A 14016-nucleotide genomic window follows, 5' to 3' on the forward strand; every position below is an offset into this window, starting at 1 on the left:
TGCCTTGTTGATTTATAAATTTTCGTGTCTTATTATGCTTTTTATTGATATTTTAGTATTTTCAGATAACTTGAATGTTTTATCTTTTATGCAGGTTTGTTTTTTAGTAGAGTTGCTACTCTACATATTATTAGTATGTCGTTGTCTGTCTTGGTAATTATTTAGTCTTAATTACTACACGTTCACATTGGAGCATTTGTCTCTTAAAGAAAAAATTAAATTATTGCTGGAAGGTGTTTTCCTAGTTACAATGCTCTAAATCGTGTCTTGAGGTTTGTGTCTTAAATCTAAGTTTAGTATCGATGCTACTCTATGTAATTAGAATGTCCATCAGTCTAAGAAACTAAATATGGGAATTGTTTAAAACTCTGACGTTCTTTAGAGATTTAGGACTGGAAATTTTATTTACTCTTATTTTTCTCGAAAGATTGTTTATTTATTTTCGTCAAAGATTTTCTTTATATATCGTTGAGCATCTACTCCATATCTTACTTAGCCTGTCGGTAATGATTTATTCCTTTATAAATTATTTATTCTAGATAGACTTTTTCGAATGAATATTTCTAATCTAAGTGTTTTTCTTGCAACTACCCCTTTTGTGAAAAGATTCGTAAGACCACCATCATCATTACTTTTTGTCCGTTTGTCTACTATAATACCTATATCCACCTTATTTTTACATTCTAGCGCTTCGCTACTTCTGGATGTTATCATCTTTTTTCTATTTTAAAGGGGTCCCTAAACGATTGAGATAGTTTAGTTAAAAATAATTAAATTAAAAGTTAAAATCACGCAACCTTTGAAAAAATTCTAAATTAAGAAGGCATTCCTACTTTTTATTCCCCAGATTTTTTAAATATTTATATTCGCTATAAGAACAAGGAAAATTTTTCTGTTTTTGCTTTTAATCTGGAATAGTTATTTATCGTATTATACAATTAGGAGGTTGAATCAATTTTGATAGAAGTAGAAATATAATCTATGATTACGGTTTTGACTCTCTTAAACACGTAATGTATGATCATTCCATTTTCCCCTCTCTTGGTAATGGTATCAACAAGGCTGATATGGTTTTTGTAATCTACCATTCCATTTTTGCCTCTCTTGGTAATGATATTATTAAGGCCTACACGGTTTTTCCACTTTCAAGAGAGACGAAACTGGAATTGTGGTTTACTCTTTTAACATTGACATAATTGAAATCGTACATATCACTTTTAAATTATGTTAATAGGTAGTAGACATGCATAAAACGTTATGTTTAATTGAAATTTTTTTTATGTAAAATTGGAAAAATAGGTACATTAATATTATGTCGATCTAATTAAAATCTAGTATCTAAATGTTTAAGAATACGATTACATTACAAAAACATATCGGCCATGATTGATGATATCATTAACATGCAAGAGAGGGGATGATGGAATCATACATTACCTTTTTTATAGGGACAAAAACGTAATCATAGATTATATTTCTGTTTTTCATAAAAATGATTTCAACCTTCCTAACTGTTATAGATAGCTACCAGACAAAGATGTTTTAAGACTTGATATTTTGAAAAAAAATTAAAATTTTTCGAACATATTCCTGATTTTCATGATATTATTGAACATAGAAAAATGAGATAACCAATTTTTTAAAGCATGGCTTTTCATAAATTAGGGTCTATTCTATTCATCCATCCGTACGTCACCGTTAGTTTTTTTCGTTAATTATGTATGTTAGAATTATCCTCTTGATTTGAAGCCTCGGATGCTTATTCCTGTAACAATTAGCAACTCTGTAATAATTACTAGAAAGTCTGTATGTACGTTAATTTAAAAGATTTTGATTTTTAACTCGACTCTTTAATCAAGTCCTATAAATGTATGTCCTTCAACAGAATCCTATATATTTACGCATTTTTTCAAAAGTTATATACAATTAATAATTTTCTTATTAAGTTTTGACACAACAAATATTCAAGTTCGTTTGTTCTACCGTTTGATTTCATAGTTTCATATTTATGGATGTTGTCATCCTTGATTAAAAAAAGCATTTCGTAGAACTACCTTTCTTTATATGATACTGTATATTCAATAATATAAATACTGTTATGGTTGTTAAGATTCTCTTTTTGGTGTTGAATATTTAGCACAACCTTGTTTAATTTTAGAATTTAACCTAAAGGCCAGAATTATTCAATCAAGTGAAAAAAGGGGGGGGGGGTTTAATGCAACCATCTCGTAATCAATGTATAAATGGCACTTAGAATTCGAATTTGGATCTGAAATTTTGCATGAGTAATCCTTGGTAGGTCTATTTTCCCTAAATCGAACAAAAAGTTGGAAAAGTAGCGGCTAACGGCTGGCGGTTCATCCGTTTAGACATTTGTTGGGTATTTTCAAGCGAAATCCATCACGAAACCTCTCTCCACATAATGCTCTTTTCCGATCCAAAACGTTTTCAAACGGTTCTAGCCGGAAATTGCTGGTACTAGAAATCTAAAAAATATTTTTTTTTGTATCATTTCACATGATTTAAAGCAAAAATATGTTTCAAAAAGTTGATTTCTACGTAATTTATGAAGATTTGCCCTAAAAATAGCCAAAAAACGGCTAAACGGCTGAGCCGTTAGCCGTTACATTTTCAACTTTTTTTTTCCATTTAGGGAAAATAGACCTACCAAGGATTACTCATGCACAATTTCAGATCAAAATTCGAATTTTAAGTGCCATTTATACATTGATTACGAGATGGTTGCATTAAACCCCCCCCCCCCTTAATAATTAATAATACAAAATGCTTTAGGCTTTATAATATATGTTGTAGTGTTTTACATGTTTTAATATAATATTGCCCCATGGAAGATGATGAAGTAGCTTCTCTGCAATTTTCAATGTCCGTCCTCGTCCATTTTCTCTTTTGTTATTATTTATTTTTTTCTCTAATGGACAATCCTTATACTAAAGTAACAGGATGTCTGTTTGTCTGTTTGTTTGTACCGAAGGATCTCGCTAACCACTGAACCGATAGGGTTCTCCTTAACAGGGTAGCTTCTCATAGGTCCCGGGAAGGTACCACCACCCTCCCAAGAGAAATCGCCCCTAGAAACCCCCCCCCCTAAATTTTTTTTTTATCTTTTTAAACTGAAATAAAAAATGGGGGGACACCTCCCCCCCAAAAAAAATTCCGCCCCCCCCCCCCAACAAAATTTGTTTTACTTTTTCTTTTAAAATCTAAAATAATAAATTAAGTTATAAAATACGACTCTTCTAAAATGCCCCTAGAGGCCTCTAGGGGCGTAGCCGCTACTACATTATATATTAACTAGCTGCTTTGCCCCTAAGAGGTTTGATTAAACCAATTTTTCTATTTTAGATTTGAAAGAAAATTTTTTTTTTTTGGGGGGGGGGGTGGGTAGTCGACCCTACTATTTTAATTTTAGTTTTAAAAAGAATTTTTTTTTTGGGGGGGGGGGATTTTCATTTTTTTGGGGGGGGGGTTGGGGATGTCCCACCCCCCAAGAAAAAAGTTATAAACCTTCCCAAGACCTGTGAGAAGCTACCCTGTAAAGGAGAACCCGATCGGTTAAGCGGTTAGCGAGATCCTTCGCTACAAACAAACAGACACACAGACAAACAAACAGACAGACAGACAGATATCGTTCTACTTTGTATTATAGATACCACTAGTTGCTGTACAAAAAGCATCCAAGGGCTCTGCACTTGCCACTGCATTTAAAGATTGGAAAAAATGGCCTAAAACCATCTCCAGACTTATTTTTTTTAAAAAAGCTATCCTGTTAAGAAGAACCCGATCGGTTAGGCGGTTAGCGAGATCCTTCATTACAAACAAACAAACAGACTGACAAAATCTTTCTACTTTTGAAAAAGGGGGGGGTGGAAATGTGGTGACTCGTGCCACGACATACCAGCAATTTTATTTTGGGTGCTACTCCCTTAGTTTTAGAGATAATTGGATGAAATCTTTTAGGCTGGGTCAGTAATTACCCCAACTATTGGTATCTTTCAAAAAAAAAACGGCGGCGGGACCGCCGCTCCCGCCGCCCGCCGCCGTTTTCCGCCGCCACCAAAAAATTTTTTTTTTTTGCATTTCTCGCCGAATTAGGCAATTTGGAATCATTTGAGACCATGTTATTTTTCTCAAAAAAATTTCCCCTTACAAGCAGCCCTGCGGGGGGACTTATTCATTTTTTTCAAATTCTCGTATATCAAGGTATATCTTAAATACAGTACTTCTCCTGTGATTTTGAAGATATTGAAACAAATCTTTTTAGGTTGGTAAGTAAAAAATATTTGAATTAAGAAAACGGCAGCGTTTTCCGCCGCCAACAAAAAAATTTTTCTTAATTCAAATATTTTTTACTTACCAACCTAAAAAGATTTTGTTTCAATATCTTCAAAATCACAGGAGAAGTACTGTATTTAAGATATACCTTGATATACGAGAATTTTTTCCAATCTTTAAATGCAGTGCAGAGCCCTTGGATGCTTTTTGTACAGCAACTAGTGGTATCTATAATACAAAGTAGAACGATATCTGTCTGTCTGTCTGTTTGTTTGTCTGTGTGTCTGTTTGTTTGTAGTGAAGGATCTCGCTAACCCCTTAACCGATCGGGTTCTCCTTTACAGGGTAGCTTCTCACAGGTCTTGGGAAGGTTTATAACTTTTTTCTTGGGGGGTGGGACATCCCCAACCCCCCCAAAAAAATGAAAATCCCCCCCCCCCCCAAAAAAAAAATTCTTTTTAAAACTAAAATTAAAATAGTAGGGTCGACTACCCACCCCCCACAGGGTTGCTTGTAAGGGGAAAAATTTTTGAAAAAAATAACATGGTCTCAAATGATTCCAAATTGCCTAGGTAATTCGGCGAGAAATGCAAAAAAAAATTTTTTTTGGTGGCGGCGGAAAACGGCGGCGGGCGGCGGGAGCGGCGGTCCCGCCGCCGTTTTTTTTTGAAAGATACCAATAGTTGGGGTAATTACTGAGCCAGCCCAAAAGATTTCATCCAATTATCTCTAAAACTAAGGGAGTAGCACCCAAAATAAAATTGCTGGTATGTCGTGGCACGAGTCACCACATTTCCCCCCCCCCCCTTTAATTTTTGTATAAATAAATACATACATTTTTTCAGAGTTGTATTGAGAGATGTCCTACATTGATATTATCCATCTAAATGTTGGTGGAACAAGGTATTAGTTGAATTAGGGACATTGGGTAAAGCCCCCTGCACGCTGGCCATAAAGATACTTTTTCCACTATGTTTGCATACTATGAATACAATTCCAAAAAAATTATACTATATAGTAAGCATTTCAATTATTGCATACTATTTACTATTTTTTCAAAAAGTGCATACTTTTTCCACTTTTTTTATGCCAGATAAAGATTTTTTAACCTAAAAGAATTGATTTTTTAAATTCCAGAAGTATGTGACTTCTACATTAAACCCTTTAAAGTCGGAATTATTATCTGAGCTCCTTTTAGAGTTATAGGGCTAAAAAATTGCTCTGTCCCCTGAGTCAAAGTCTTATTTCGCTTCCTCCACCCATTTTTTATTTAGCAACGTCTGTTTTTAGGTCATTTTTTACTTAAAAATTTTAAACTGCTATAATATCGGTATTTTTTAAGGTATAAGACCAATTTTTTCAGAAATTTTTTTTCTTTATGTAAATTTTATGTTAGAAATCTCAAATCATGAATTTCAGTGTCGGAATCTGTACTTGGCAGCCGCCAGCCGGCGCTCGGCAGGAAAACTACGGTGGATATTTATCCTGTGTAAAGACCAATTTTTTCAGAAAATTTTTTTCTTTATGTAAATTTTATGTTAGAAATCTCAAATCATGAATTTCAGTGTCGGAATCTGTACTTGGCAGCCGGCGCTCGGCAGGAAAACTACGGTGGATATTTATCCTGTGTTTAAGCTCTATGTGTCCGAAAAATTAATCTAGACTTCTTTAGGGGGGAGGAAAGTCATTTTTTATTTCATTAGGCATAGTATTTCATGAAAATTAATCTTGAATTAGGTTTACGACAACGAGACAAACCTTGATGAGAGAACCTAACTCAGTTCTGGGAAGAATGTTTGATATTAACTCTCCTTTGGCACCGGCTGCCATAGAGGTATTTTAAATCAGGGGTGTATATTCTGCAAAAGATTATTTTTTTATCCTGCTGCCAAAAAATTTTTTTTCCTCCCAAGTTTTTTCCAGTAGGGAAGGGGAAAAAATGCAGCTAATACCAATAACGAAATTAATTTTTAAAAAATATATGTAGTTTTCAGCTGTCGTTGGGGGGCAACATATAGTTAAATTGACGACCTCTCCATTTGCCCACCAAATATTATTTAAGATTTATTTTACTTGTTGGTTATACCTTATACCTGGAAAAAAATGGAAAAATATTTTCAGAACTCTTTATTTTATTCATATTATCCCCCCTCCCACATATTCTTTTAGTTTTGTTCACCGAGGGGAGAAAAATGGGAAAAAAGGTTTTCAGTCTCTTAATTGTTACATTTTTCCCCCAACAACATGTTTTTATCCCCCCCCCCCCCTCTTTAGCAGGGTAAACCATGCAAAATATACACCCCTGGGAAACATTGGACTGATTATTTCTCAAGTCCCCAAAGTTTTATACCTAGTAACGTTTTCTTACTTAGCTTAACAACTTTGGGGACTTTAATTTTGATTAGTTTTTCTTCAAGTTGAGTGTCCTAACGTTTCAACCACTGAGCTCACTCTTCATGAGGTGTAACATAAAGTATAGTTATTTTTATATTACTTCCATCGTCCAGTCTAGTTTGTTTTTCAAAATGTCTTATCGATGAATTCTGCAGAAAAGCACCACTTCCATTAATATTTTTATGGCTGAAATTCATTGTTTGGCTCTGAGAAATTTCGTTTAACATTTATATTTTGGTAGTCTATTTATGATGACTAATATTAATTTCTGACTGTCCTACTTTGAATATCAAGTTTATATTTTAGATTTAAAAATATTTCTATAGCTATCTATAATACAAAGTAGAGCGATGTCTGTCTGTTTGTTTGTAACGAAGGATCTCGCTAACCGCTGAACCGATCGGGTTCTCCTTTACAGGGTAGCTTCTCATAGGTCCCGGGAAGGTTTATAACTATTTTTATAAACCCCAACCCCCCTAAAAATAAAAAATACCCCCCCAAAATTTTTTTTTAAAACTAAAATTAAATAGTGGGGTGGACTACCCCCCCCCCCCCCAAAGAAAAAAAAATCCCCCCCCAAAGAAATATTTTTTTTTACATTTTTATTTTAAATCTAAAATACGAAAATTTAGTTTTATCAAACCTCTTGGGCCCCAAGCCCCTACCCTAGTTGTTTAATCTGAAATCATAGGTTTATAATTGCATAATACATGGAAAATCGCTATTAGAATTTGCCCATAGTAATCAGGTTAAGAGTATTAAAAACGGAAAATCTTAAAAGTGGCTGACATTAAAAAAAAATGTTTAATAGAAAAGTCTTTAGTTTTCTTGCTCGAATAAAATGTGTAAAATAAAAAGTGAAAAATACTTTTGGTTTTTGATATAAAAATAGTGAACTTTGGATGTTATAATTACCTTATTTTTGTCTGAACTTCTTAATAGAGAAAATACGAAAATGTCTTATCAAGTCTCCTAATTTTTACATAGGGTCAAGAAATGTCACCATAGATTCATTAATCAAATTTGTTTAAGTGTTTCCTCAAAACTGTACTAGAATTTTTATAGAAATGAAATGCTTTATATGTTAACTAAAAAAGAAATTCTAAATGCAATTTAACTCTAGAGTTTTCCCAAAATTAAAAAAAATATTTTTAAATATATTTGACTATTTTCTGAGTCTTTTATTTAAAGACATTGTACAAACAACCATACTCTCTCAAAATCGAAAATGGGATGGGAGGCAATAACTAAAACAAGGATAACATGTTCCTTAACAAAACAGGCGGATAATCGAATCTTGACAAACATTATTTATAAAAATTTATCATAAAAATTAAATACAAAATATGTTTTAAGCACCAATGCTTTTTTGAATGAGTTAAAGAGAAAATTATTATTATAGGGTGCCTAACAGCCATAGGAATAAAAATTGAAAAATTCCTGTTATTAAATCATCTATGTACATAATTTAAACATTTATATTCCTAATATCTAAAGCATCTAAGTTTAATATGTACAAATTGAATTATTAATAAAGTTTATAAATTGTTAGGTACATTTTTAAAATTTGTACCTACATTTAAAAAATATGTAATGTTTCAGGAACCGCATGTTTAAATCAAGAGGACAATTCCAACATATTAGGATTAACGATCGAAGAAAGCTATACATTACGGACAGCCCTACCCTAATTAAAGAAATGCTTCGCTTTATGGATTGAAATGTGTTTACATATTCTATTTATAGTCTTGAAAACTATCTTCTAATATGTTTAAAGTTTCATACAGAAAGGGGAAATAACATTATTATAACTCCCCCAACCCCTCTTTTTACCCCTCCTCATTTATTACTAATGAAAGGTATTTCTTTAATACAATTAATAATTACTAATTCAAATTATGGACCTGTGGATTCGCCAAAGCATCTAGGGGAAGCCTAATACTAATAAGTCCTAAACCCAATTCCACGCAAAAAGTTAAATTTGATGACAAAAAAGGCCAAAAACCACTAAATTATACTTCTCTAATATGGAAAGCTCATTCGCCTCAGCTGTTAACAGAAAAAAGCTAAGTCTAACATATATGATGATAAGTTTTTTTTTAAATGTAGCACAGCCACTCTATAGCTATGGTCAGTTTGATTGTTTGTCAGTCTGTATTATAGAGTGAGAAAAAATAGATTTTCTCATCAGCTATCAAAGATAGAACCCTTCATTCATATAATATTAGGTTCAGACTTGTTTTTGCTTTTCAAACATTTGTTGCCTTGTAAAAACGCTTTGCACTAAATAAATGTCAGTTAGTTGACCGTTCAGTTAGTTATAGATATTCAAGGCAACAAGACATGTGCACATTGACAAAATGAACTAGAAACAAACAAAGAAATTAACAACAAACAGCATTAAAGTTAATCATTAAATTTATCCAGGGGTATGAAACTCAAAATAGGTTTCTTCTTAATAATAATGTAATAATTAAGATGAAAGTTATTTTTGTTTTATACTTCTAAATTGCTACTATTTTTGGCGTGTATGTGATATACAATTGATGAGGATAGTTATAAATAGTTAATAAATCCAATTAAAAAAATGATCATTTCCTTATTATTTAACTAAATTGAAGTTTTATAATAAGTATCTGTATCGTATCTTCATAATTGGTAAACTAATTATCAAAAATGAAAGAAACAAAACTACTTGATGATATGCCAAGCTTCTATATGAAATTAAACCTTTAAAAAATAAATACATTTTTGTTTGTTTTGTTCTATTATTTATGAATACTTATAGTTTTTTTGTGCTCATGATAATGTTTAGTATAAAAAATTATAATATTGAAGATTTTATTTATGAATACAATATTTTTCAAAATTAAGTTTATATACCTTTATCTTTAAAAAGATTGTAGTTAATTTGACTTATGAGTGGTAAAGAATAAAGATGGAAAGTAGGATAATACAAGGGGAACAATATACATACGTGGAGAAAAGGGAAGGTCATACAGGCCTGTGCATAGATAATAGGGTACAGAAAATAAAAGGAGGCAATTTACAGGAGAATGGAAAGGGGTGTTTTTCACTTTGGGGGATAGGTAGTTAGGGTGGGTAGGATTAGATAATTTTTAGTGAAAGGGGAGGGATTAGAGAAAAGGGAAACTGTGGAAAAGAGGGTAGGTGGTTGAGCCATATAGAGGGATGGGGAAAAAGGGTTATTAAAAGGGGGAGGGGGGGTGTGGATTAAGTGAAAAAGGAGGGGATAGGTTAATAAAGTGGGTGGGGAAGGGTGGATATAGTGGAGGGGGGAGGTTCAAATTAAAGGGAAGAAACCCAGAAAGAGGAGTGGGTAAGTAAAGTAAAGGGGTTATTATAAAGAAAGGATAAATTCACATAAGGGAAAAACAATGTAAAGAAAGGGTAGAGGGGATTTTAAAAAGGGTTTGATCTCTGGGTCAGGGGTCAGAAATATGTCATTAAATATGTAGTTGTTTATCTGAAAAAAAAATTATATTCCAATTAATAGATTCATATTCCCCTTTAATATTTTCTCTAACTCTCTTAAAAAAGCGTCTTACATTACAAATAATTCCTGTGACAATTTATGCACAGTAAATGTCTGAAACTTTAGGACTATCATCAACTTTAAACATTACTCTAACATTAATATACTAACTTTGTGATTTCAAAAGACTAGGGTAGAGCAGCGTTTCGAAGCCGGAGCCGGGAGCAGCAACATTTTTGTTTAAAAACGGCTCCGGCCCCAGATTAGCTAAAAATGATTTTTTTAAAGTAATATTATAATTTGGCAACGGTCTATTTCCATATAATAAACTGAAAAAATATTGTTACTTAACAAATAGACACACATCCTTCTACTTTTTTATAGCTTTAATCAAATAAAAGTAAAATATTTTATATTATTTATTTTATTTTATCAAATTTAATAATGAACAAAAATTGATATTAATTTTAAGGTAGGAGCCGAAGCCGCATCAAAATTAAACGGCTCCGACACGCTTCCTAGAGGCTAGGGGCGAAGCCGCTAGTCAAAATACAATGTACACATCTATCTCTAAGGCTAAATCTAAGATAAACTTTCTTGTGCAGGATGGTGCTTATTTTATGGACAGGGATCCAGACAAATTCAAGATACTCTTGAATTATCTTAGAGAAGACAATCTGCCAGAACTGAACAAATATGAACTGAAGAATTTATCAGTAGAGGCCAACTACTTCCTACTTACTGAACTAGAGGCTGAAATCAATTCACGCCTGGATGATCTGGAGGTTTATAAGTTCAAGTGTGAATTTGACAGTCAAGGAAGTACTGACGGCGCCAAACAGTATTTGTCGGTTAAGAAATCTTTTTTTGTGGATGTTCCTTATTATGCCGTGGTAAATCATTTTCAAAGGGGAATCAATGGCGTGGACAATATATTCAAGGAAGAAAAAGATTTTCTGGCTTTTGATGAGAATGAAACTATCATGACTGATTGTTCATGGTCAGGCAGTTTTGATTTGGAGGAGATTGTTAAAGAATCCAAAACTTTAGTTTACATTAGAAGGATGATGAAAGCTGGGCATATAACATTCAAAATTCAAGAACATATTTTTAGTTTGAGCATTGAAGCAGCTTGTAAGGATACTCAGTCTCAATTTTACAAGTTCTGGAAATTAGGAGATCCATTCGATTTCCTACATTTTTATGAGGATGGTAATCTTGGTATAGAATATGATGACGAAAATGAAGATACAAGAATGTTTTGTTTGAAATTAAATGAAGAAACTCTGACTGCAAATTCTGCTACATACTGCTCTGGTTGTGATCCAAGTAATACACTGCATACAACAAATTTGCGAATTCGGATTGCACTTTCAAAATTGGAAATGGCATCAAATATTGATGAGCTTCGCGAAATCACTTTTCATTCTGAATGTGAAATTTTGTTCAATATGGGACTTTCGTCAATCTTGTAGTGTTTGAACAGGCTTTTTCACCAGGTGCCTTTGATTTTTTATAAAGTGATCTTATTATGTTTAATGATTCAAAGAATACCTACTGCATTTAAAAACCATATTTTTGAAAGATATTCATTTTAATTGTGAAATTTTGAATCTAATATTCATTTGTTTACTCTGTGCAAATAAATTGATTGTCATTTTTTTTGTATACCTAAATTTTTTCAGAATACTTGTATTTAAAGATGTCCTACATTGCATTGATATTATCCAAGTTAATGTTTAACAAACAAGGTAATGGTTGGATTCATAGAAACATGTTTTTTTTTTTTTTTACAAGTGTAAGAGTTTTTGGTATACCTAGGTACCAATTATAGAATTAGCGGTTAGTGAGATCCTTCGGTACTTATGGACAATACAGGCTCATAGACATCCTTTTATGTAAGGATATGTTTAAGGGATTCTCTTTTATGTCCTGCATACTAGACTCACAATTCCTCTCTGTTCTTAACACGCTGCGCTGCTATGAAACCTAAATTCCTGTTTTCCTTGTTTAATTTGTCCATGAGTGAGCTTAATTGAAGGCTAATGAATTGGTCGCCCGATTTAAATCCTGTGTGACCTACACACACAAACACACACACATATATTTATAATATTACACATAATAGACCAATTAGTTTAATAATATATGCATCGCATTATCGACAGTTTTTTTGCGGGTAAAAAAAATTGGGATTAATTTAACTTTTTTACAATTGGTCAGTACCAGTCTTATGCCAGTTGAAATTAATTGAATTTTTGAGCCTATTCATTACACTCTTATTCATTAAGTTGGACTAGAACCCCGCAAGGCTTTATGTAAGACTTTGGCACAAATATCAATTTGAAAAGTTTTAAAGATGTTATATTCTAGGACTGTCAAGTGACACTTTGATTGACACACACACTACTAACGTCATTAATTTATTTAAACTCTCTAAGTAATTCTATTGTAGCCATAGTAGTTGTATCCTTCGATCTTATTACAAAGATAAAACAGAACAGTTAAGTTCTAGACTTTGAAAGTAATATTTGCAATGTGATAAATAGTTAGGAGACAACTCTAGGAACCACGTTTACATATTATTACATAGACCAGAATGGTTTCCAAGGTCATAGGACAGCCCCCCTCTCCTTTCCTCTTTTTAGTATTTCGGGTGGTGTTAATATAATAATGCTTTCTATTAAAAAAATGAAAAATCATTATAAAAGTGAAGGTCCCACGAAGAGGATTTTTTTTACGAAATTTACCGAAATAACAATTTTTATGTAAATCAAGAATATGAGAAAAAATATTCATTTTCATATTAAAACTAAATTGTAAAAATTTTTTTCTTTTTGATTTATCGGGACTTAAGTTAGAAAGCTTATTAATTGACCTATATTAATGCATTTTAAATTGTCAATATTTTGTTAAAATGTATTCTTTGCTCATTTTAAGATAATATTTTCTCTGTATTGTATTAACTCCGTGGTTTGGGCACTTAGTAGGATTTCATGTTAAACACGGACATACATACAGGACAAGTAAGGGCGGAGCTATGCATTTTTATGACAGGGGGAGTTGGAGTGTAGGGGGGGGGGGGGGCAGGACAGATTAGATAATAATCAGATATATGGATTTATTTCTATTTCAATTAGAAAGAAGACAGAAAGATCTTACTTAAATATCATGTACTTATCATTCTTGGTTCAATTTAGTATATTAAAAAATATAGCTACTCTTTAATTGTTGCAGAAACGTGTTTTTCGTTTGCTAAATATGATGGACAACAAATATTTTTACTTAAAACTAATTTTGTCTGTCTGTCCTATCTGTTCATAACAATTTTAGAATAAAGAATCTTTTAGGGACATGTTATTTGTTCTAGACAGGCTTGGCTAAATTTTCTAGGCCAATAAGCTTATTAAGCTTTTGTTCATTCGTGTTAAAAACTTGAAAATCAAATTTTAAAAAAACTTAGTGACAGAAAATCTTGACTTTATTCTATCAATAATTTTGAATATGTTAATTTTTGAAGATAATTTGAAGGGTATGAATAAGACTAGCAAAAAACGATGACTCGTGAAAGTATTAGCGAGGATAATTTTGCCCATAATCAATGTAGAACTAGTCAAGAAGACTATATTTCTACTCAATAATACGAGCGGTAAGACCCTTATAATTTTGAAATAATGAAATCATTCCAATACTTACTCTGTTACTTTTCTATATGTATAAGGTAACTTTTTTTCATCCCTCTAAGGCCCATGCCTATAAATTAGGGTTGGGCCAAATATCTTGCCAACGTTCGATATCCGGCAATTTACCGGATATCCGGCGTCAAAAATTCA

The 14016-nt window shown here is 32.3% G+C and overlaps 2 protein-coding genes across 3 annotated transcripts in view; both read left to right on the top strand.

Moving 5' to 3' along the window:
• Nucleotides 1–17: 17 nt before the first annotated feature.
• LOC145316111 (uncharacterized) lies at nt 18–11870 on the top strand. Its single transcript, XM_080156415.1, has 4 exons — nt 18–94; nt 5139–5196; nt 6031–6127; nt 10789–11870. The coding sequence occupies exons 2-4, from the start codon at nt 5153–5155 to the stop codon at nt 11656–11658; spliced, it is 1011 nt and encodes a 336-aa protein (XP_080012541.1). The 5' UTR covers nt 18–94; nt 5139–5152; the 3' UTR covers nt 11659–11870.
• The window catches only part of LOC145316110 (uncharacterized), a 27307-nt gene continuing 25157 nt past the window's right edge, over nt 11867–14016 (top strand). For both annotated transcript variants that reach the window (XR_013878319.1, XM_080156413.1), the window contains exon 1: nt 11867–11934. The gene's annotated coding sequence lies outside the window, so the exon portion shown is untranslated. The remainder of the gene's footprint in view (nt 11935–14016) is intronic.

Source organism: Acartia tonsa, chromosome 4 (assembly GCF_053477335.1).
Source record: "Acartia tonsa isolate MP-2025a chromosome 4, ASM5347733v1, whole genome shotgun sequence".
NCBI lineage: Eukaryota > Metazoa > Arthropoda > Copepoda > Calanoida > Acartiidae > Acartia > Acartia tonsa.